We start from the raw sequence: 25929 nt of genomic DNA, 5'->3' as shown, positions 1-25929 counted from the left end.
AAGATCTGGTGGCTTTATTCCAAAAACTGTTAGGGAATATTGTAAAGCCAAGAATGTATAAATCGAAGAATTATGCAAAACTGAGGAAACATCTAAAAGCAAATCACCAAGTATGTTCTACTAAGATAACTGACTACCCAGGAGATATAAGCAACATCTTTGACTTTTCATAATTAAAGGTCTCCAGTTTTAGATTTCTCAAGGAAAAATGGAGTATAAAGTTGAAAGGAATTCTTCCTAGAGCTAGATCACAAATACACAAAAATTCACTGTATTTTAATATACAATTCTAAGAACTTATAGAGTGACTATTTTGGGGGGAGCAACACTAAATAGAAAATATTTTTCATTTCAATGAAAAGTAACTATATTTTCAATGCCACTCACCCTGTCGGTCAAACAATGAATCAACAGCTGTGGCTTTATTTGAAGGAGCCTCTGTGATTGGTCTGAGATATGTTCTATATCCTTTTAAAATCGATGCCATAAAACGCAAAAATGCCTCTTGAATTTCCATCTCAAGTTGTGTTGTCTTCTTTTGCCAGGAGAAATCTGCTTCGATTGGAGTCATCTCAATTGCTGAGCCTTCCTGAGTTTTTCGGTGAACTGACAAATGAAGAGAAAATGGCATTAATACAGAATGTTATACAAGTAATGATTTAATAATTAAGAAAACTGTCAAAATAAACCCGTGACTTCCTGAAGTTCCTCTCTTCATTAATGTAAAGGGATCACTGGCAGGAGCTAGCAGGGAGGCTCAAGCAGACAGGACACAAAGAACACACTCAAAAAGTCATGAACCACAAAATTAATGTTTTAGTACTGAAATTTTGTTTTGTAATGAGATTCCTATTAAGCAGAGTAAAATTATGTTTAAATGGAAGAATTTTCTCATATCTATTCTTTCATTAAAAATATTCCTTTCTCTTCACATGTACCTGAAGACAGCTGGGGATACAACTTCTTTAAGGTACTAAGCAGATTTTTGCATGGCTTTTTGGGAAGCTGTTTCCAGTTCATGTTCTTCTTTTCATCTGATCTATTAAATAAAAGCATAATTAATAAAATCTGTTATAATCTCTTTTTACTTAGCAAAATTCTTACACCAAATTAAAAAGGAAAATGGAAAGGGTATTTTTGCTCAAATTACAATTGACACAGTCTGAATAAATGGTTTTCAAGGAAGTTCTCTTTACATTTCAAACAACCTCAGTTAAATTTGGTCATCTCACTCTAATGCTCTAACACAGATTTTCAAGGCTGGAGTTATGAATCCAACACCAAAGTCTTGCTTCAGAAGTTACATTTTAGATTTATAATATTTTAAGTGACAAATTTAACTGACACTTCAAACTACCTATTAGAAGCAAGTCTCAGTAAATATCACAGAGTAATATATAAAGCATTTTCTGACTATAATTCAAATAGCACTTAAGGGAAAAAAAACTTGGAAGTTCAAAGGAATACTTCTAAATAATGCACGAGTCAAAATATTTTAATAGAAATAAGAAACATTTAGGGGCGCCTGGGTGGCTCAGTCGTTAAGCGTCTGCCTTCAGCTCAGGGCGTGATCCCAGCGTTCTGGGATCGAGCCCCACATCAGGCTCCTCCACTGAGAGCCTGCTTCTTCCTCTCCCACTCCCCCTGCTTGTGTTCCTTCTCTCGCTGGCTGTCTCTGTCAAATAAATAAATAAAATCTTAAAAAAAAAAAAAAGAAATAAGAAACATTTAAAACTCTACAAAGATGGTGTGCCAGGGTGGCTCAGTCAGTTGAGTGACTGACTCCGGGTTGTAGCTCAGGTCGTGATCTCAGGGTCCTGAGACAGAGCTCACGTCAGGCTCCACGCTGAGCGTGGAGACTGCTTGAGAGTCTTTCTCCCTCTCCCTCTCCCCCTCTTCCTCATGCTCTCTCAATCTTTCTTTCAAAAATAAATAAATAAATAAATCTTTAAAAACAAAACAAAACAAAACAAAACAAAAAACGTCTACAAAGATGAAAGCCTATATCTCAAACATGGACCACAGCTGACACTATATACATCATCAAGCCAACATCATTTATGAACATCAATGCAAATATTTTAAATTTTTTAGAAAATTTAATCTGTTAGGATATAAAAAAATAAGATGATATATATTTCAGGAATGTAAGGATTATTCACTATTAATTGATTTTATAATGTTATTTACCACACAGAAAACAAAGGAGAAACAATGCTCATCTCAATAGCTGTACAAAAGTATAAAATTCAACACTACTTAAGAGGTTTTTTAAAATCATTATGTGGAAGTAGAAGGAAAGTTCCTTAATTTATTATTAAGCAATCAAAACCCTACAGTGGAGCTAACAAACCTTTTCTATAAAAGGTCAGATATTAAATATTTTAGGTTTTGAGGACCATATGGTCTCTGTCACAATTTGTCAAATGTATCATTGTAACATGAAAGCCGCCTCACAGAATATGTAAATGAATGAATTTTGTAATTTTATCTACAAAAATGAGCCATCGGCCAGATGTCAATTCTTGCTTAAAGCAACAGCCATACTTAATGATGGAGTGCTCAAAGCATTCCCTTTAAAATTAGGAGTAAGACAAGATACCAACTACGACTACACTATTTAACACTAAGCTGGGATCCTAGCCAGAGAATTAAGACAAGAACTTAAAAATATGTAAAGATTGTACATGATGTGATTGTTTACGGCCAGAAAACTGAAAAGAATTTACAGACAAAACAGAATTCAATTAAGCTGCTATGAAGCAGCCTACTACATGAAAACCAACAGCATTTCTATAATGCAGCAACAAATGGAAACTGCGATTTAAATTATATTTTACATATCATTTAATATACGATAAAAACCACACAGCACGCAGGAATAAATAAGTCTAACAAAAGATGTTCATGGTCTTTATGGAGAAAGCTGCAAAGATTATTCAAAAAAAAAAAAATGTAAGGACACCTGGGTGGCTCAGTCGGTTAAGCATCTGCCTTCGCCTCGGGTCATGATCCCAGGGTCCTGGGATCCAGTCCCGCATGGGGCTCTTTGTGGGGCTCAGTGGGGAGTCTGCTTCTCCCTCTGCCTGCCACTACCCCTGCTTATTTGCTCACTCTCTCCCTCTGACAAATAAATAAAATCTTTAAAAAAAAATGTAAAAACATCTATGAAGTAAAATACTACATACATGGGTAAGGAGACTATATAAAAAAGAAGTCATGTGCCCCCAAATTAATCTATAAATTTAACAGAATTCTAACCAAAATCACAGCATTATTTTGCATGGAACTTAACAATATATTAAAATTTATACAGAAAAGCAAAGGACCAAATATAGTGAAAACAATTTTAAAGAACAAGGGTAAAGAAAGGGACTTGTCATCTCACAATACTTTTTTTTTTTAACATTATTGAGATATAATTCACACACAATTCACCCACCTGAACCGTGGTACTTGATGGATTTTTAGCATATTCATAGGGTTGTGTAACAACCCACAATTTTAGAATATTTCCATCACCTCAAAAAGAAACCCTGCATCCCCCACCTCAGTCATTAACTTCCAATTCCCCCATCTTCCTATTCCAACGCAATCACTAATCTACTTTCTCTGTCTATAGATCTGCCTTGGACATTTAGTATAAATGAGATCATATAAGCTCTCTTAGCACAAATGTTTTCAAGGTTCACTGATGTTTAAGACAACCTAATTTTATTTTATTTTTAGATTTTATTTATTTATTTGACAGAGAGAGCACGCACAAGCAGGGGGAGCAGCAGGCAGAGGGAGAAGCAGGCTCCCCACTGAGCAAGAAGCCCCATCTGGGACTCAATCCCAGGACTCTAGGATCACGACCTGAGCTGAAGGCAGACGCTTAACCGACTGAGCCACCCAGGTGTCCCTTAAACAACCTGATTTTAAAGCCATTAAGATAGTGTTATACTAGCAAGAGTCTAAAACAGACCAAAGGAACAGATTAGTAAGTGTATTATAAATATAAATTGATTTGCAAATTAATATATAATATGAAATTGTAAAATATAAAATATGTATAAATGTAAAATATAAAAATTGGTATGCAATGGTGTTGACACTAAAGACCACTGGGAAGAGATGAACTGGTTATCCAATATACAGTGCTATGTGAGAGTTATTTATTCAGGTAAGAAAAATGAAATGGTACTTCTATGTCATATCATACAGTAACGCCAAGTTCAACTGAATTAAGGCCCTTAAGTGAGAAGGGCAAAACCTTACAAATTTAAGAACATCCACAATAGGGGTGCCTGACTGGCTCAGTCAGTAGAACATGTGACTCCTGATCTCATGGTTGTGAGTTTGAGCCCCTATGTATGGTGTGGAGTTTACTTAATATAAAAAACTTTAAAAAAGAAAAAGAAAGAAAGACTATCCAGAATAGTATTTTCATGTCCTCAAGGCAGAGGATTTCATATACAAGAACCAAAAATAGCAATCAATAAAAAGAAACTGATAAATTTGATCAATTAAAACAAGCTTCTGTTCAAAAAAACACACCATAAACAGAATGCAAATACAAGTCACAGTGCGGGAGAAGCTATTTGCAAAGCATATATTTAACCAGGTTATATAAAGAAGTGATACAAATCAAAAGAAAAAGACAAACAAGCTAACAGAAAAATGCACCAAAAAAAGGAAAATCCAATTCACAGAGAGGAAAATCAAAGGGCAAAAAGAAATTAAAATGCCCCATTTGCTACTAATTAGGGAAATATGAATGAAAGACACAATGAGATCCCATTACCATCAAACTAATTTTAAGGTCTGACCATAACAAGTATCGGCAAGGACTAGAACAAAGAGAATTCTCATTTGCTTCCAAAGAGGAGTTAAACTTGGAAAAGTAATATGGCATTAGCTGTATCTACAAACCATGCTTCGGGAGAATTACTGCCCACGGACTCAAAGAAATATGCACAATAATAATCAGAGAAGCCTTGTTCAAAATTACAAAAAACGTAGGTACAATCTAAATACCCAGCAACACTGTTAAACCCTAAAAATGAAGTAGAGCTGCGTGTATCAACACAGATGAACCCCAAAAGAATGCCAAGTACAAAAGCAAGTCACAGGAAACTATACAAACATAAAAAATTTTTAAAGCACGCAAAACAAAATATCATTTAAACAAATACATGTATAATAAATGTTTCTAAAACACATGGAAATGATCATGACAAACACCAAATTCAAGGTAACAGTAAATCAGGAGCAAAATATGTTGCAAGGACTATCCAGGGTTTCAAATTCACTGACAATATTCTATTCCTTAATTTGCGTTATGGATACATGGGAGTTAATTTACATTATTCTTTGTAATTCTTGGGTATCTAGAACATTTCATAATTATTTAAGTACAACTGAGCAGAGTTCAAAGTTATTTTAGAAAACAAAGTTTTTGATCAACAGAAATATTACAGAAGTTACTTAAAACTGGGAAAAATTAAGAATCTCCATAATATTATTTTATTAAGAATAATAATTAAAGTAAGGCAAACATCTGAGTTAAACTTCATAAATAATCATTTCCAAAAGCACCACAATGTATACAACCCTAAAATAGTTGTTTTTCAGGGACAGCAGCTAAAAAACAACAAAATGTGTGCTACAGGAAATATTCAGTGGTTCATTACTTCAAGGCTATAAATAAGTCGAAGTGTACATAGTAAAGAGCTACCATAATGACACAGTTTCAAAAATAAATGGCAGATCCATTTCAAAAACATTTTAAGTGATAGCAAATGTTTTCCTCCTTCTTTACATATTCCTTTGGTTCATTTAGGGATAGTTTCCCAACCTATTCCATTGTTTTTACCACTGAAGTCTCACCACAATTCTTACCCCATTTATTTTCTGCAAATCTCAAACAGTAAAGAACAAAAAACCTCCAGGATCTAGAGTTTGCCACCAAGGCTAAGGAATTTTCAACAATTACTGCCCTTTTCCACTTTTTTTTCCAGGGGGGTTGGGGGGTGGGGACTGGCTCTTGAGCACTGACCCAGAGCTGTTTTTATTAATGTTATACTCTCCTCTCTGAATCCCCAGTTACACCACTGCTGTACATTTTATCACCTCCAGTAAACACAAGTATGACTGATTTTTAGTATAAACTTCTCTGCAATAAGGGGCGCCTGGCTGGCTCACTCTGTTAAGTGCCTGTCTTCAGCTCAGATCATGATCCCAGGGTCCTAGGATCTAGCCCCATGTCCAGCTCCCTGGTCAGCAGGGAGTCTGTTCCTCTCCCTCTGCTCCCCCGCCTTTCCCTGCTCATGCTCTCTTTCTCTCTCAAATAAATAAAATCTTTAAAAAAAAATTCTCTGCAATAAAACAGATCTCTAAAAAATTCAAATCTTGACAACTAATGAAATGGCGTAACATTATCCTATATTCTAACTAAAGTCAAACAGGTAAACTCATTTTTTCAAAGCTTACGTATGAATTTTGAATTAAACCTAGAAAGCATATCATCTCTTGAGCTCTGAAAGCAGTGTTTAACCTTTTTTTTTTTCAAATCCATATTCTCTTTTGACAAACATAAATATTTTCTGCCTATTGACAACATTATTACCAAAATATAAACTAATGTTGAACATGTTCTTTTCCAAACTTTCCAGAATTCTGATAGTTGCCATCACTGAGAATTACTGTATTAAAGATGAAAACTTATTAACAACATTAAAAATAGCATACTTCTAGATTCTGTCAATGAGCTGTGACTACAGATGAGGGAAAATATAAATGGGAGATAATATAGAAAGAATCAACTTACACATATAACATGTTTGTATCCAAGTCAATGCAAACAACATCCTGTGGTGGGTCATGAAGATCAAAATACCTTGAGTCAACTCCAACTATAAATGGTAAAGGTGCACTAAGGACTGCTGCCAGTGAAAGAGGACAAAGGGGAATATACGGGCACTGCCACTGAAATGGAAAGATCATCTGGGGAAAAAGTTTTAAAAAATTAACCAAATTTGAAATTTGCAATGAAAAGCATGTAATTAACTAATATTACTGAAAGGGACCATTAAAAAGCAGTGAAGTGTAGTTTCTCTTACCTTATACTTCATTCCGAAAACTAAATGGCTATAAAATATTACTGAGCAGTACTATGAACCAATGTGATTAAAATCTTCAAGCGTGACAATTATCACAAGCACAATAAAAATGCTAATAGCTCTTTGCGTGTTAATTCTTATAATGCCATATAAAACCCACATCTACATTTTTAGAAAAAGTCAAAGCAGAGAGAGAAAACTGCCCCCCAAAATTATAAAACAAATTCATCATCTTTAACTCTTATGCACTTCATCCATCTATTAATTCTCAAAGTAACCTTTGACTAAAATCCAACTAAGAGCTCCAAGGACTGAAAAAAATTAAAATGATTCTCTTAAAAATGTAATAGTAAACTAAAAATTCAATAAAAAATTTCCTAACTGCCCAAATAAACACAAAATGATCCAACTTCACTGAAGCCTGGCATCTTAAAAAAATACTAGTCAATATAAAACATACCTCAAGAATCTTTACAAAGCTCTACCTTGTGTCATACGTGCTTTTAAAAAAAAAAAAAAGACAAGTTTTGATAAATCAAAAAACAGACTAAAATTTCAATTATCAGCTAATGTGAAAATTCTAATCACTGATGATAAAATTTTTCCTCTACTACAAAAATCCTTGCTATACCTTATCCATCATCACTCCCCCCAGAGAAATGCCTATAACATTTATTACATCTGCCAGTTATTCCAGATGCTTGTTCAGGATAGGATTTTGTCTTCAATCATTTGTTTATTTATCAAATATTTCTGCACTTATTATGAGCCAAGCACTGTTCTAGATAAGGCTACAACAGTGACTAAAACAAAGATCTCTGCCCTCCTGAGGTTTACAGTTTAGCAAAAGAGTGAGGAAACTTTTTCTGTACAAGAAAAATAGGCAGTACTTTAGGCCTTGTGAGCCATATTGTCTCTCACAAATGTTTAACTTTGTCTCCATGCATGAAAGCAGTCATACACAGTATGTAAATAAATGGCCTATGTTTCAGTAAAACTTCATTTACAAAAACAGGTGGCAAGGAGGATTTGACCAGTGGGCCATAGTTTGCCACCACCTACCTGGTCTAGCAGAAAGAGGCAGAAAATAAACAGAGGACACAATAAAAAAATATACACATACACCCTATCATGAAGTGCTAAGTTCTATGGAAAAGGAAAAAGGAAAGCCAAGTGAAGGGGATGAGAGTTCAGAATAGGAAGGGGGGAGCAGGTTATATTATTAAACAGGCCAAATAGGGTAGACTTCATTAAGAAAGTGACAACTGAGTCTAGACCTGAAGGAGAGATCTAGGAGATATCTACAAGAGTGCTTTTGAGAGAAGGAACAGCTGGAGCAAAAGCTTAAGGTATGGGGCCTGCCTAATATACTCAGGAGTAGCTTGTGTGCTGGAGCCTAGTAAGCAAGGGGGCAGAGGAGCAGAAATCAGATCAGAGGGCAGACAGACAGAGCCACTCCCACAGGACCTTGCAAGGACTTCAGATACCTACAGTGAAAAACTATTTTCCGTTCAAAAAAAAGTACATTACACCTGCAATTGCGTAAAAAATTTTAAAAACAAAAGTAACAGCAAAATATGACACCCTTGTATTCGACTTTGAATTTTACAGCTCAGTCATAAAGAGGGTCATTTTTCAATGTTTGCCATGGGGCTCCATTAATTCTTCGATACTCTTTGATATTCAAATCATTCTCCTCCTGAAGAACTTATCCTGTCATCATTCCCTTCCATTTTCTCTTCTTTACATGGTAAATTGCCAATCTTCATTTACAATGGTTTTGCATGCCAATTCAGGCAGTTCTCCAACATCGGTTACATAAATTTCATGCAATCTTGCATTTTCCATAAGATTTCCAATTACACATTACAATTTTTCCACCTGTTCTTGCACTGTATTGCTGAAATCAATCAAGAGACTGGGCCACAAAGATTCTGACCAAGGAACATAGGTAAACACTAATGTTTTCCAGGAAGGAGTGCGAACTTTCTAACACTGTTCAGTTCATTAACAACTATTTTCACATTACAATGGCTTTTGCTTTCATATGCAACTGTGGAGGTTTGGAAAATTAATACATAATGAGGATCTCTGCTACCCATAAACTATCTCACATTGGTTTCTTTAGTTTTCAGTCATAGTAGCATTTCTCTGACCAAATTAAGATCTTGGAAACATATCCCATTTGTTGATTTAACAGGTATTTACTGAGTGCTTACTTACTCCATGCTATTAAGCTGTGGTAAGTGCTGAGGACACAAGGATAATAAAGAGATAGGTCTTCATTTCCATGCGAGTCACATTTTTAAAATGTAACTTCTTAAAATGTAATTTTTAAAATCGTGTGGAAATAAGGAGAGTCAACTATTTGAAATGAAACATAAAATGAAAAATAACGTTGGAGAAATGACATCCAAAATTCTATACTATAATCTATAAAGTCCTATCCTACATGATCAGACATCTAATTGCAATGGGAAGCCTTCAAAAAACAGAGGAAGACTTGATTTATTTTATTTTATTTTATTTTATTTTATTTTATTTATGTTTTACATTATCCTAGTTCACAATCATTTAGAATTTCCTATGTTACTGGCTCACAATGATTAAAAGTTAAAACTGGGAGTAATTAATTGTAATTCATTTGCATAATTTTAGGGCAGATGAAATTGGCCAGAGCCTCCTGTTTAATAAGCTTCATTCACAAGTTTTGTTATGTAATCACAGAGTCTCTGAAGCACTCTAATATATTAAAAATCAGAAATTGAAATTTTCTCTCAAATAGAAACCACCTTTTTTTTCTTTATACTTACTATGTCTCTTTGCCACTCTATTATATTTCTGTTAAACATTTCCTGGTAATTTCAAAGTTGCTTTCATTGAAGGAAATTTCCCTTTAGAGTAAAAATTCTGTCAGTTATCCTGTACTGTAAGGACAATTCTATACTTACAGCTACAACAGCTTCAGCTACTCCGGTCAACACAGCTGGCCTAAGAGAATGTAGCAGAATCTTACTCTCAAGTAAAACAAAGAGCAGCAGTGTCGCACAATTCTCAGGACCCAGATTCATTAACAAGGTGCTGAAGTCGGCTCCACTAGGAGAAAAGCGAAAAAGATGATTATGAACTATTTCGCTAAAATATGTTAAGATTTGCTTATTAAATTATTTCCTAAATATTAACAGATTGAGAAGCTAGTGCTAATTTCAAGTGTTGATTTAGTTATCACCGAGAAGTAGCACATTTAATGAGACAGTATAACAGTATGAATCAAATTCATCCTTTGGTAACAAAGGGGAGTTTATCAGGGAAGATTTTCCCAAAGAACCATTTGAGCTGAGCTCAAAAGAATGGAAGTTAGGGAGAAGCCAACATATGCAGAGGCAATGAAGTAAGAAAAAGCTACCATCATTTCCACAAAATTGAAACACACTTATTGTGACTAGAGCATAGTAAAAAAGGGGCAAAAGATTATGTCAAAATAGAAACAACACAATTACATCTGCATTCTCGAAAGGACACACAACTGCAGTGTGGATAAAGAAATGAAGGAAGAACAAAAGGGTACCAATTAAAACGTTAATAATGAAGTTGTCCAGGTAAGAGATCACGCTATCCTGGACTAGAAGCTAACAGATTTGAGATATTTGAGGAGGCTAAAATCAGTTCACCTTGAATATTTAGCTAGGAACTGGATAGGAGGAGGGGAGAGGAAAAGAAAAGGGATGTATTCCCTACACCCAATCTTTCAACGCTCTTTAATATTCCATTTTTTAAACACTGGATGGCCCACCATCCACTCAGCTATCAAAGACAGAAACATTAAGGCTATCCTTATGTAAAAGATAATACTTAACTTTATTATCCTAGCCCTTAAAATATTTTAAAGCACTCTTCTCCCAAATGATTGAGTATATCATTTTAGATACTATTAATTACCTTAGTGGTAAAGGTGTAGAAACTGGCTGTGATAATATTAACGCATCATGGACTGAAAGCTTCCAAAAAAAAAAAAAAAAATTAATCAAGCCAATCTTGAAACCCAAATATTTATATCAAGGTTAATACAGAATACAGAAGGTAGTTTAACATGCAGACTGACATAGTTTTAGAAATGTACTACGATATAAAACAACAGCTGTATTTACTCAGCGGTATTATTTTAGTTCTGTTAAATTAAATGGTTAATTCAATTGAATTTTGATTCAGTTAGCTGTTTAAAATACAGTTATTTTAAAATTATGAGATAACTGCTTTTTAAAAGCTTCAGGTTTATTTACTCTATAGACTGGCAGGCATTTGGTGATTGATTACTATATATTAATACTTGCTGAAATACATACTTGAACTGAAGTACATTCAAGATTAACAATATTTGACTTAATGCTACCATATAATGTTGATAACATCTTAGAAAGCAATTTTAAAATAGCCTGCCTCTCTACAGAGCAGTACTACTCAAAGTGCCAGTTTGCAAACTGTCACTGGTCCTGGAAAAGAGCATATATAAATGGGGAGTGGACATTTAGAAACTTTAATGGCAATAAGACACTGCTCCCACCACCAAGTACGTGATCAGAGGACTCCTATCTTTGCACAGGGTACAGACATGTTCACGTCTACAATGCTCACATGGTAAGGTGCACATTTCAAAAGCTGTAAATTTACATAGGTCTGCCAATGACTGGAAATAAAAAGAAACTGGTCCTGTAACATAGAAAGTCTGAAGACCACTGTCACAGACTATCTCACTTTTTCCCTCCAACCACGAATCACTTCATATTTAATATTTATTAGTTGCTCTGATTTAAAAACATGCCAATAACACAATTCTAGGTTTTACATTATCATGCACAGACCAATGATGATAATGTCATGAATCAAAGACTGTAATTATTCCCATTCTGTACACCCAAATAAAAAATAAAATACAGGAAATTCAGGACTTTATGAACACATGTTGCTCCACTTCAAACTCAAAGGGCCATAGAATCTACTTTGCAATGACTAGAATGACCATATGCAGAGCTTCCCTCAAATGTATTTGTTTTTGATTACCTGTACAAGGATTCTTGGTCTTTGTGGTGAAGGAAAAGGGATGTTTTGCATGAAGTGCGAAATGTGCCTGGAAAAAAATTTGAAATATAGATCATAATTACTTTTCTAAAATGCTTCATAGATTTTGACAAGTTTTAAGTATCATTATAATATCATTCCCAATCTGACAAAACCACTTACCTAAAACTTACGTTAAATAAATTTATCTCGTATAAATAAACGTATTCATCCCACTAAACTTCTGAAATGCACAATGTATTTCCTGGTTAAAAGTCTCTATTAATACACCCTAATATTGCCAGGAAAATAAGAACGACATAAATACAGTTTTCATAAAGAAGCTAATTTTTATTGTCTGGTTACCAGTGCTGGTATGGGGAGCAACTAACTGCAATACAATAAATTAAAACTAATACTGAATTTAATCCCAGTAATTAATTTAATTAAATATTAACTTAATCAATATAGTTCTTTCACTGTAACTTTGAGCAATCCACTTGTACTCTCTATTTCTCCTACAAATAATGCTTAAGTTTCTCCAAAGCTTTGAGCTCTTAGGAGCCACTAACATGCAAAGTATTACTTCATCTGAGAAAAAATGCTGATAACATACACTGATTTTATTTCCTCAGACTATTCATAGAACCTTAATTTTTCAAAAGGTTGCTAACTTGTCCCTACCATTAAGTTTTACTTCAAACAATTTTAGGTTAATCTGAAAGCTCAAAGTTAAATCTAGAACTGTGAACTATTAGTTTGGTATCCCAAGAGTACAAAATGAAAGCCAAATAACTGCCCCTACCTTTCCATTACTTAGTATGCTTTGCTGATATTCTTTTTGCTCTAATGTGAAATTTCTGAAATTGTATGAAAAATCTGTTTATGCATACTATATTTCCTTAAAGCTCTTGACACCTCTTGGTTTGTCAGGAGGATAAATAAATCATTACCCGTAATAAACAAAAGTCAGTGCGCCACTAGAAGTCAAAAAATGTTTGTTTGTTTGTTTGTTTGTTTGTTTGTTTTTAAGTATTCTCTGCACCCAACGTGGGGGCTTGAACCCATGACCCTGAGATCAAGAGTTGGATGCTCCACCAACTGAGCCAGCCAGACACCCCAAGATTTGGTTTTTAAAGACAGTGGCTTCTTAAGAAACAAAACAATGGATCATGGAGGAAGGGAGAGAAAAATAAAATGAGATGAAACCAGAGAGAGACAGACAAACCATAAGAGACTCTTAATCACAGGAAACAAATTGAGGGATGCTGGATGTGAGGGAGCTGTGGGGATGCGGTAACTGGGTGATGGACATTAAGGAGGGCATGTGATGTAGTGAGCACTGGGTGTGATGTAAGACTGATGAATCTCTGGCCTCTACCTCTGAAACTAATAATACACTATTTGTTAATTAACCGAATTTAAATTAAAGAAAAGAAAAACAAAACAAAAAATAAAAAAATAAAAGACAGCAGCTCCACATATATTTTTCTTCCTTACAAAAGATTTCCATGACAAAGGGAATTACAAATAGAGTGGAAAATTAGGATCTCTCAATGCTCAAACCAAAACCTCATTTTTGGCATCAATTAACTCACCCTTATTAATTTCTACATCAGTTTAGAGATGCTTTATAGTCAGAACCAGGAATGTCCACTTGTATGGTTCAGGTGTATGTGTATAATAACTATTTTTCTCTTTATTAGAGAATGAATAGAAAGGACACACACAGTGCAATGTATAATGAGTTCCTTTTTCAGCTGAATTCTCAAGAGATTATTATTTGATTATCCTAACCACCACTCCTCAATGATTTAAAATCAATGATTCAAGTGAAGAAGGGAAGAAGCAAAAGTAAGGTGACTGTGACTCTTGTTCCCTTTGAACTTTTCTGCTTAAAGTCAGGTAAACAATGAAATGTACACACAGACAACCAGTTTTTCCACCAGGCATCTTTCTAATCATTATACATACTTTTCAATGGGAAGAGGATGTGGTCCAGACACAGAAAGTTTGTAGATAAACATGAGAAATTTTCTAAAAGCTTCAAAAAACGGCCAGTGTGAGAGTAAACAAATGCATTTGTTTGAATTGATGGATCTGGAGACCACTTTTCTCTCCACAGGGGTCAACAGGCCCAGTTGCATAAGCTGTTTCTCTGTCAGAAGTTCCCGAGAGTAAGGTTCATAAAACTGGATGGCAGCTCCATATACCTACAGAGAAAAAGAATTCCATTATAAGACTTGAGTTTGTTTTTTAAAATTTCTCTTTATCTCTCATTACAAAAGAAACACTAACTTAGAGTGGATATGACAGCTAGATGATAAGAAATATAAAATGGTGCAGCTGCTGTGCAAAACAGCTTCTCCAAAATTTAAAAAATAATTACCACATGATCCAGCAATTCTGTTAATAAGAATATACCCAAAAGAACTGAAAGGAAGGACTCAAACAGATACTTGTACACCAGTGTTCATAGCAGCATTATTCACAACGGACAAATGCTGGAAACAACCCCAAAGTCCACCAGCAGATGAATGGATAAACAAAATGTGGTATATACACATGATGAAATGTTATTCAGCCTTAAAAAGGAATGAAATTCTGATAGATACTGCAACACGGATGAACCTTAGAAACACTAAACTAAGTGAAATAAGCCAGATACAAAAGGACAAATATTATATGATTCCACTTATATGAGCTACCTAAAATAGGCAAATTCATAGAAAGTAGAATAGAGATTACCAAGAACCAGGGGTAGGGGTGGGGGAAGTTCCTGTTTAAGGTAACGAAAAAGTTCTGGAAACAGTGATACCTCTCTTATAAATCTTATAACTACTTACTTGTGTACACACACACACACACACACACTCACCACATATATGTAGTGTGTGTGTATCACATTAACCCTTGTCTTTGCAAATACAACACTCCTGGATACAACTACTTCAATGACCTCAAGAGATTTTTAACAAACAATATGACAAAAGCATCTCAATGAGGCTGTTGTTGTTTTCTACCAAATAAATTTAGTACTCTTAAATATTTGAAGATCTTAAAATTTTCATTTATATTTATTGCTTCCAATGAGAGAACTATAAATAATTCTTAGCTAAAGACTTACCTTAGTTGTAAGCAACCCAGTTAATATAGTATTGGTCTTCATTCAGTATTTTACTTATGTTCCAGATATTATGCTGGACACTTAACCTTCATTATCATTAATACAGTGGTTTTAAACTTATACCCTGTAGAATGAGGCCACAGATGTGTTTCTTGATCCACAAGAGTCAGCATTGGTTAGTTATACTTTTCAATAAACTATTTTATCAAATTCCCTGAGCGCTCTTAATTTTTAAATTTCTACTATATTCATAGTTTTATTTACTTTTTATTTCCTAATATTTCACCATCTTTATTTTAAATTATCATTTATGTCATTATTACTGCTTTATACATTTTTTCAATTACTATTACAAATAAAGCACACACGTCTTTTGGAAAATATACACAATCTTTTCCCTTGGGATATGCTCAAGAGTGGGGCCACAGAATTGTTTCTTTTCCTTGCTGATAATGTATAAGTTCATCATATACTCTGGACACAACACTCTTGTGTGTGTATATATATATATATATATATACATATATATATATATACACACACACACACACATATATACACACATATATACACATATATACATATATATGTACATATATATATATTGCATTACTTTCTCCCAGCCTGTGGCCTTCTTTTTCACCTTAAGGGTACTTTTTTTTTTTTTTAATAAAGATTTTACTTATTTACTTGAGAGAGAGAGCACGAAAGAGTACATGTAAGAGTGGAGGGAGGGGAAGAGGGACAAGTACATTCAAGGACCCTGAGGTCATGCCCTGAGCTGAAATCAGATGCTTAACTGACTGAGCTACCCAGGAGGCCCTGGTATCTATCTTCAAATAAACAGATTTTTTTTTTTATTCCAGTGGGGTTCTATTATTCATCTTTTTTTTCAAGGCTAGTACTTTTTTAAAATTTTAATTCCAGTATAGTTAACATACAGTGTTGTATTAGTTTCAAGTGTATAATACAGTGATTTGGCAATTCCATATATTACTGTTGCTTATCTGCTTATCAAGAGAAGTGTACTCTTCATTCCCTTTATCTATTTCACCCATCCTCCTACCCACCTCCCCTCTGGTAACCATCTGCTTGTTCTCTATAGAAAACAGTCTGGTTTTTTGGCTGGTCTCTTTTTTCCCAACCCTTTGTTCACTTGTTTTGTTTCTTAATTTCCACATACGAGTGAAATCATATGGTATTTGTCTTTCTCTGACTTATTTCACTTAGCATTATACTCTCTAGATCCATCCATGTTGTTGTGAATGGCAGGATTTCATTCTTTTTCTGGCTGAACAATATTCCATTGTATATATATGCCACCTCTTTATCCATTCATCTATCAATGGACACTTAGACTGCTTCAGTAATTTAAATACTACTCCAATAAACATAGGGGTACACATATCCCTTCTATTTTTAATTTTTTGAGGAAACTCCATACTGTCTTCCACAGTGACTGTACCAGTTTGCATTCCCACCAACAGTACACAAGGGTTCCCTTTTTCCCACATTCTCGCCAACACTTCTTTGTTGATTTTAGCCCTTCTGACAGGTGTGAGGTGGTATTTTATTGTGGTTTTGATCTGCGTTTCCCTGATGACGAGTGATATTATCTTTTCATGTGCCTGCTGGCCACCTCTATGTCTTCTTTGAAGAAATGTCTGTTCTTTGTCTTCTGCCTATTTTTAAATTGGTTTATTATGGGTTTTTTGCTGTTGAGTTGTATAGGTTCTTTACATACTTTGGATACTAATACTTCATCAGATATTTCATTTGCAAAGTATCTTCACCCATTCAGTAGACTATCTTTTAGTTCTGTTGACTGTTTCCTTTGCTGTGCAGTTTTTTATTTTGATGTAATCCCAGTAGCTTATTTTTGCTTTTATTTACACCCTTGCCTCAAGAGACATACATATCTAGAAATATGTTGTTATGGCCTATGTCAAAGAAATCACTGCCTATAATCTCTTCTAGGATTTTTATGGTTTCAGGTCTCACATTTAGGTCTTTAACCCATTTTGAGTTTATTTTTGTTGTGTCTACCAGGGATGTACTGTATGGTGACTAACATAATATAATAAAAAAACAAACAAAAAAAAGTGATCTAGTTTCATTCTTTTGCATGTACCTGTCCAGTTTTCCCTGCATCATTTGTTGAAAAGACTGTCTTTTTCCCATTGCATATTCTTGCCTTTGTTGAAAACTAATTGACCACGTAATTGTGGGTTTATTTCTGGACTTTCTATCCTGTTCCACTGATTTATGTGTCTGTTTTTGTGTCAGTACAATTCTGTTTTGAGTACTACAGCTTTGCAATATAACATGAAATCTGGAATTGTGATATCTTCACCTTTTTTTTTTTTCAAGATTACTTTGGCTATAAGGGTCTTTTGTGGGTTCCATACAAATTTGAGGATTGTTTGTTCTAGCTCTCTGAAAAATGCTGTTGGTATTTTGATAGGAGTTGCATTAAATCTGTAGATCACTTTGGGTAGTGTGGACATTTTAACAATATTTGTTCTTCTAATCCATGAGCATAGGATGTCTTTCCAATTCTTTGCATCGTTTTCAATTCCTTTCATCAATATTTATACATTTCAGAGTATAAGTCTTTCACCACCTTGGTCATGCTTATTCCTAAGTATTTTATTATTTTTGGTGCAGGTGCAAATGGGGTTGCTTTTTTTTAATTTCTCTTTCGCTGCTTCATTATTAGTGTATAGATATGCAACAGAGTTCTGCACATTGATTTTGTATCCTTCAGCTTTACTGAACGCCATTATCAGTTCTAGTAGATTTTTGGTGGAATCTTTAGTTTTATATTTATAGTATTATGTTATCTGCAAATTATAAAAGTCTTACTTCTTCCTTGCTGATTTGGATGCCTTTTCTTTTTGTTGTGGGACTGCTGCAGCTAGGACTTACAATACTATGTTAAATAAGTGGTGAGAGTGGACATCCTCGCTTGCTACTGACTTAGCAGAAAAGCTCTCAGCTTTTCCCCACTGAGGATGATGTTCACTGTGGGTTTTTCATTCATGGCCATTATTATGTTGAAGTATGTTCCCTATAAATCTACTCTGCTGAGAGGTTTTATTATGAATGGATGTTGTACTTTGCGCCTACTGAAATGATCACATAGTTTTTATACTTTCTCTTATTGATTGATTTGCAAATATTGAACCACCCCTGCAGCCCCAGAATAAATACTTGATTGTGATGAATGATTTTTTTAATGTATTCTTAGATTCGGTTTGCTAATATTTTGTTGAGGATTTCTGCATCTATGTTCATCAGAAATACTGGCCTACAGTTAGTTCTCTTTGGTACTGGCCTCACAGAAGGAATTTGGAAGTTTTACTTCCTCTTCTATTTTTTGGAATACTTTGAGAATAGGTATTAACTCTTCTTTAAATGTTTGGTAGAAGGAACCTGAGAAACTATCTGGTCCTAGACTTTCGTATGCTGGGAGTTTTTTGATTACTCATTCAATATCATTGCTGGTCATTGGTCTGTTCAAATTTTCTGTTTCTTCCTGATTCAGTTTTGGGAGGTTATATGCTTCCAGGAATTTAGCTGGGTTTTTCTAGGTTGACAAGTCTGTTGGCATATAATTTCCTAATATTCCCTTATAATTCTTTGTACTTCTATGATGTCAGCTGTTATTTCTCCTCTTTCATTTCTGATTTTGTTTATTTAAGGGTTTTTTTTTTTGATGAATCTAAAGTTTTATCAATTTTGTTGATCTTTTCAAAGGACCAGCTTCTGGTTTCATTGATATATACTACTGTTTTTTCAGTTTCTGTATCATTTATTTCTGCTCTAATCTTTATTATTTCCTTTTGCTGGTTTTGAGTCTTGTTTGTCCTTCTTTTTCCAGCTCCTTTAGGTGTGAGGTTAGGTTGCTTGAGATTTTTCTAGCTTCTTGAGGTAGGTCTGTATGGTATTAAACTTCCCTCTTAGAACCACTTTTGCTGCATCTCAAAGGTTTTAGACCGTCGTGTTTTCATTTTTATTTGTCTCTATGAATTTTCTGATCTTTTCTTCTTTGATTATCTGGTTGACTCATTCATTGTTTAGTAGCATGTTATTTGATCTCCACGCATTTATGCTCTTTTCCAGGTTTTTTCTTGTGGCTGATTTCTAGCTTCATTGTGCTGTGGTCAGAAAAGATACATGGTGTGACTTCAATCTCTTTGAATTTGTTGAGACTTGTTTCGTGGTCTAATATGTTATCTATTCTAGAGAATGTTCCATATGTACTTGAAAAGAATGTGTATTCTGCTGTTTTAAGATGAAATGTTCTGAATGTATCTATTAAATCCATCTGGTCCAATGTTTCATTCAAAACCACTGTTTCCCTTGTTGATTTTCTGTTTGGATGATCTGTCCATTGACATAAGTGGTGTGTTAACGTACTTTACTATTATTATTTTATTATCGATGAGTTCCTTTATGTTTGTCATTAACTGCTTTACATATCCGGGTGCTCCTTTGTTGGGTGCATAAATATTTACAATTGTTATAACTTCTTGTTGGATTGTCCCTTTAATAGTGTCCTTCTTTGGGCCTCCCAGGTGGCTCAGTCAGTTAAGCATCTGACTATTGATTTCTGCCCAGGTCATTGATCTCAGGGTTGCTGAGATCAGGCTCTGCACCGTGCGTGGAGCCTGCTTAAGATTCTATTTTTCCCTCTCCCTCTTTACAAAAAAAAAAAAAAAATACACACACATAAATAAAATGTATGGTACCTTCTTTGTCTCTTGTTACAGTCTTTCCTTTAAAGTCTGTTTTATCAGGGCTCCTGGGTGGCTCAGTGGGTTAAGCGCTTGCCTTTGGCTCAGGCCATGATCCCAGGGTCCTGGGACGGGGCCATGATCCCAGGGTCCTGGGACGGAGTCCCACATCAGGCTCCCTGCTTAACAGGGAGCCAGCTTCCCCCTCTCCTGCTCCCCCAGCTTGTTCTCTATCAAATAAATAAATAAAATCTTAAAAAAAAAAAAGTCTGTTTTATCCAACATAAGTATTGCTACCCCTGATTTCTTCTGACATCCATTTGCATGAGAAATGCTTCTTCACCCCCTTATTTTCAATCTACAGGTGTCTTTAGGTCTGAAATGAGTCTCTTGTTGGCAGCATATAAATGGGTCTTGTTTTTTATCCATTCCGTCATACTTTTTCCTTTGAAGCATTTAGTCCATTTACATTCAAAGTAATCACTGACAGGTATGTATGTATTGCCATTTTGTTACTTGTTTTGCGGTTGTTTTTGTAGTTCTCTGTTCCTTTCTCCCTTGCTCTCTTCTTACAATCAGTTGTCTTTCTTTAGTAATAACTTGGATTCCTTTCTCTTTATGTTTCGCATATCTATTTGTGGATTATGATTTGTGGTTACCATTAGGTTTTTATATAAGCATATAGCAGTCTATATTAAGTCTATATTAAGTTGATGGTCGCTTAAGTTTATACTTATACGTCATACTTTACACCCCTTTATTTTGTAAGTCCCTTGACTGATTGTCACAGTTGTTTCACTTATGTTTACTGTTTTTATGCTTCCTACTTTTCTTACTTCCATTTATGGCCTTTCCGTCCCACTCAAAGAGTCCCATGTAACATTTCTGGTAGGGCTGGTTTATTGGTCATGAACTCCTTTAACTTTTGTCTGGGAAACTCTATCTCTTTCTATTCTGAATGATAACCTTGCTAGATAGAGTACTATTCTCAATTTGCATAATTTTTTTCTCTCACCTGCTCAGCTTAATTACTTTCCATTACTCTGTCCTCCAGGTCACTGCTTCATTCTTCTACTTCCACTAGTCTGCTACTTATTTCATCTAGTGCATTTTTAATTTCAATTATTGTGTTCTTTATCTCCAAGTGGTTCTTTTTTATCTTTTTTAATAGTCTCACTGATGTCCTCCACTCTTTCTCAAGTCCAGTAAGTATCTTTAAGATCATTACTTTAAATTCTCTACCAGGAATATTACTTATCTCAGCTTTTCGCTTAGGTTTCTTGCTGTGGTTTTGTCCTGTTCTTTCATTTGGGGCATATTCCTATCTCCTCATTTCGTCTAACTCGTACCTGTTTCTGTGAGTTAGGAAAGTCACCTAAAGTCTCCTGCTCTTGAAAGTAATGGATGGACCACACAGTTTTAACAAGGTGCATGCTGGTCCTCTCCCACAGGAGACATGCCTCCACTGCCAAGACCAGCCATGGTGATTGGCAAAGTCCATGTTGGGGACAGGGGTATGGCGCACACAGTCCCCATTCGTTTTGTGCTGGTCCTCTTCCACAGAGGATGTGCTGGTGCTGCCAAGACCAGAGCCATCTGGGGCTGACCTACAAAGCACACACCAGTGGGGTGCTCAGTTTTAACAAGGCGCATGCATCCTCCACAGAAGGTAACCGGCCACTGCCACCAGAACCGAGGCCCCACAAAGTGCACAGTCAGGAGATTTGATGTTGGTTCTGTGCCTATCTTCTGGGGGACGGGACGCACAGCACTAGGACGGAGGCAGGCCTGGCTGGTGGGGGCGGGGGGATGCAGTATAATCAACTTAGATAGTGAATGGTTCCCAGAGGCAGCCATCTGTTTACGCTGGGAGGTGGGGGGAGGGAAATGACACCTGCCAGCTCCTCTGTTCTGGAAGTCACTCAGGGAACCCTACCCCTAAAGACACACTCTGAGATGAATAAATAACTCTCCCTCCTCTATGTCCCAGGCATTTTTCAAACTGCTGCTTCTATGCTGTGTATCTGTGGACTGTTTGTTATGCTATCTCTTTAAGATTAAGGACTCAGTTTCCTATCACTCACCCTGTCCTAGAACCTAGCCTGCTGATTTTTAAAGTTCCAGACTTTTAAGTCACACTGGTTGGAAGAACTTATGAAATTCAGCCCCTCTGGTTTTCAAAGCCAAATATTATGGGGATTAGTCTTACCCACACAGGAGGGGCTCCTCAGCGTGACAGTCTCCCCTCTCCAGGCTGCTGATGTCCTTCCCTCCCACAGACAGTCCACGCATGTCCCTTTAACTCTCAACCACTTCTCTGCCCTTCCTACCCTCTTTCATGTGGCCTCTTCTCTACCTTCAGTTGTGGAGTTTGTTCTGCCCGTCTCCACGTTGTTTTCTGGATTATTTACAGTGATGTGAGTGTTACCTAGATGCATGAATGGGCTGAGGTGAGCCTCTGGTTCTCCTACTCTGCCATCTTCAGCGAAGTCTGGCTAGTACTTTCTATATGCCGTGAAACTGATCTTTGCTTACTCCCTCCATTTTAATATATTATTTGTCTTCTGAGCCTCATTGTTGTCATTGAAAAATCAGCCAACAATCTAACAGTTGTCCCTTTAAAAATAAGTATGTCTTTTCTTTCTGGTTGCTTTTTTTCCTTTGGTGTTCTATGGTTTCACTATAATATGAATCTTTCTGCTGAAGGTTGCTGAAAACGACCAACCAATATCCCTTAAAATGCTGCCTCTCCCTTTTCTAATCTCTCCTTCTGGAAGTCATTAAATACCCACTGGTCCTTTTGATTCTATCCTCTACATTTTTAAACTCTTTTAGAAGTTTTTATTTGCCACATTTGAGGTAACCTATCTTGCACTTCATTAATTTCCCCTCCATGTATGTCTTATCTGCTGTTCAAACCATTCAGTGACTCTAATTTAAAGGACCATATTTTTCATTTCTAGATGTCTGATTCTCTTCCCAGTCTGTTTACTCATTTCACAAGATACACTGTTCTTCCCTGATGTATTGACATCTTGAATCATTTCAATTATATATTTAATTTATATTTTTAATGTTGTCATTGTATCAATTCAATATCTTCAGGGTCTAATCCAGCTTTGTACTGTATCTTGCTGATTCTTCCTATGGTATTTATGTCTTCTAACTTATACTATAATATCATCTTGAGGCTTGGGTTTTGTGGGTTATCTCTCCAGAAAGACTTTATATTTGCTTCTGTAGAAGCTCCAGAGGTAGCTGCATCCTGATGCCAATCTTCATGGTGACTTCTCACCTTGGGCACTATAGTACAAATTTAATCCAAAATATATTGTGGCCAAATAATCCTAACATTCAAATAAACTTACATCATATTAATTATTTTACGGGATAAAAACACGGACAATATAGGTTTAATAAAAGAGGAAAAAATATACCTTTTCAGCAGAAGAACCTGTCAGGACAAAAGTTGAAAACACTGGAAGTGGGTATTTAGTCTGAGGATCCCAACATTCAATAGTAGCTCCCATGGGAAGGCAGAAGAGAGGTACAGATTCTGAGAGCGGAAATGACTCATAATCATCTTCTGGATATCTAAAAATTAAACCTTTTGGAGAAAGGAGACAATATTAAATTTTTTTAAATAGCTATTTTCCCAGAAATTATGTGATACATATTAACAGGATATTTTAATAACAAATTGCATGAAAATATTCATGTGTGAAATTTCATTTTTCTCTTGCCATACCAGGAATTTAAATAAACAAGTTTACCCTTTATTTTTTACCCATGGACCTATAGTTCATCATAACATTAAAATGTACTAAATATACAAATTAAAACTCTATTCGACAGGATCACCCATCTTAATATATTGTCTTCTACATACCACAGCATCCTATAGAGAGTGGTAAGGAACATACAGGAAAATTTGCCAAGTATTTCAGCAAAAAATTCAGGGAAGGGGTATGTATCATGTAATAATGCCAAGGCAACAGAAATGATCAGAGCCCTTAAACTCATCTTGAGAGCAGCAGTGTAAAAAGTATTCAGCATGAAAAGTAAATGAGACCAAATCCTCTGGCTGAGTACAGAGCATGTGAGACCAAAGAAGCAGGAGCAGGTGGGCCTCTGGCAAGCATAACAAAGCCCCTTCAGAATAAAGTAGCTACGAAGCATCAGTTCATTAGCCTCTGATGACTCTAATATGCAGACTACCTCTATGTTAAACTCTTGAAAATCAGAAGCAGAACTCTAAATCAAAATTCAGTGTGCAAAGCTTTATATTCTAAAATATGTCTTTTATCAAATACAAGAATACTTTCACAAAGCTTGTTTCTATAAGTGGTCCTTTTTTAAAGTGACGCTTCCTACACACACACACACACACACACACACACAATTTAGGAAATCACATTAAATCAACACATTACAGCAATATTAACAGTATCACATTTTAAGGATACTGAAATTTGTAATTATTAGTTGCTGCCTTTATTGTGATGTTATAAATTAAATGGTCTGATTTATTAGTATGAATGTCTTTAAGAAGACAATCAAGATTTTTCAGATATGGATTTGCCTGACTTCCCTGACGCAAAACAAACTGTGCATGATCAAAAAAGTAACTGACACTGCTTCTTTTCATAAGGAAGTATTCCAGTATCTCTTCTATTTACAACTGGAGCATACCTGTATTTTCAGTTTCTATCCCACCATACCAGTGGGATGAAGAGGTCACACTTAAATCTTTACAGCCCTTGACACTTTACTGTGCAGTAAGAATGTGGCGATAGATTTCTCAAACACTTCATGGCAGAAAAGTTTCTCAGGCCCTCCTCTCCTCCATATAGCTGATTCTTTGCAACAAAGGAAAAAGGAAGCAAGTCCACCTTTCATGGCAAGTAACATGAGGTTTCAAATCAGACACACAGAGATAAGAGAAGGAAATATAAGAAGTAAAGATGCAGTTTGACACCTTTCTGATTGTCAAAATAAAAAGGTCAGAGAGAGTAAGCAGTTTTTCATTGAATTATTAAATCTATTAGTGTAGACTAAACGCCTGAATGTTCATTTCACAAATGATTACCTGGGATGAAAATTTCTATTTAATAACATGTTTGGGGGGGTAATATTAATATATCTTGTAGTATGTAATGTATTTAAGAAAACTTATGCCTTTACATGCTAATATTATACATAATTCAATTTATGACTAGATCAACCCCATAAACTACATAAGGGAGCATATATCATCTAACCAAATGTACATGTTAGGTGAACATGATGACCACTACACTATGGAAATTAACCAAATATTAATGTACAACAGTAACTACAGTAGCAATTTTTTTTTAATTTACTCACCAGCTTTATATGCTATTGCATTAGAAGCAGGCACAGACTTCTTATAACACAGAAATACACTGGAACCCCACTGTAAAATATAAATTATGTTTAAAAAAGACCAAAGAGTGAAAATAAACTTATTTTGTTGAATATCTTCTCTAAAGGTTCTGATTATTCAGTGAAATCTTTTTTTAAGATTTTAATTTACTTATTTCAGAGAGAGAGAGAAAGAGCAAGCACCAGTGGGGCGAGGGGCAGATGGAGAGGGAGAAGCCGACTCCCCACTGAGTAGGGAACCTGATGTGGGGCTTGATCCCAGGACCCTGAGATAGGACCTGAGTTGAAGGCAGATACTTAACTGACTGAGCCACCCGGGCGTCCCCCAGTGAAATCTATCTAAAACATATGTTTATCAAACAGACTACAGAGGTGCCTGGGAGGCTTAGTCGGTTGGTTGAGTGCCCAACTCTTGGTTTCAGCTAAGGATGTGATCTCGGGGTCCTGAGATTGAGCCCCACGTTGGGCCCCATGCTCAGCAGGGAGTCTGCTTGAGATT

General features: G+C 35.5%; 1 protein-coding gene across 5 annotated transcripts in view; it reads right to left on the bottom strand.

The window, feature by feature from the left end:
- DENND4C (DENN domain containing 4C) overlaps positions 1-25929 on the bottom strand; it is a 132070-nt gene that overhangs the window by 65830 nt on the left and 40311 nt on the right. For all 5 annotated transcript variants that reach the window (XM_034663966.1, XM_034663965.1, XM_034663967.1 and 2 more), the window contains 9 exons: positions 25392-25461; positions 23462-23631; positions 14133-14371; positions 12162-12228; positions 11043-11101; positions 10055-10199; positions 6812-6987; positions 939-1039; positions 388-606 (listed from right to left, as the gene is read on the bottom strand). In XM_034663966.1, the coding sequence (XP_034519857.1) occupies positions 388-606; positions 939-1039; positions 6812-6987; positions 10055-10199; positions 11043-11101; positions 12162-12228; positions 14133-14371; positions 23462-23631; positions 25392-25461 (1246 nt within the window). The remainder of the gene's footprint in view (positions 1-387; positions 607-938; positions 1040-6811; positions 6988-10054; positions 10200-11042; positions 11102-12161; positions 12229-14132; positions 14372-23461; positions 23632-25391; positions 25462-25929) is intronic.

Source organism: Ailuropoda melanoleuca, chromosome 7, assembly GCF_002007445.2.
Source record: "Ailuropoda melanoleuca isolate Jingjing chromosome 7, ASM200744v2, whole genome shotgun sequence".
Taxonomy (NCBI): Eukaryota; Metazoa; Chordata; class Mammalia; order Carnivora; family Ursidae; genus Ailuropoda; species Ailuropoda melanoleuca.
This window is presented reverse-complemented; position numbering and strand designations above follow the sequence as displayed.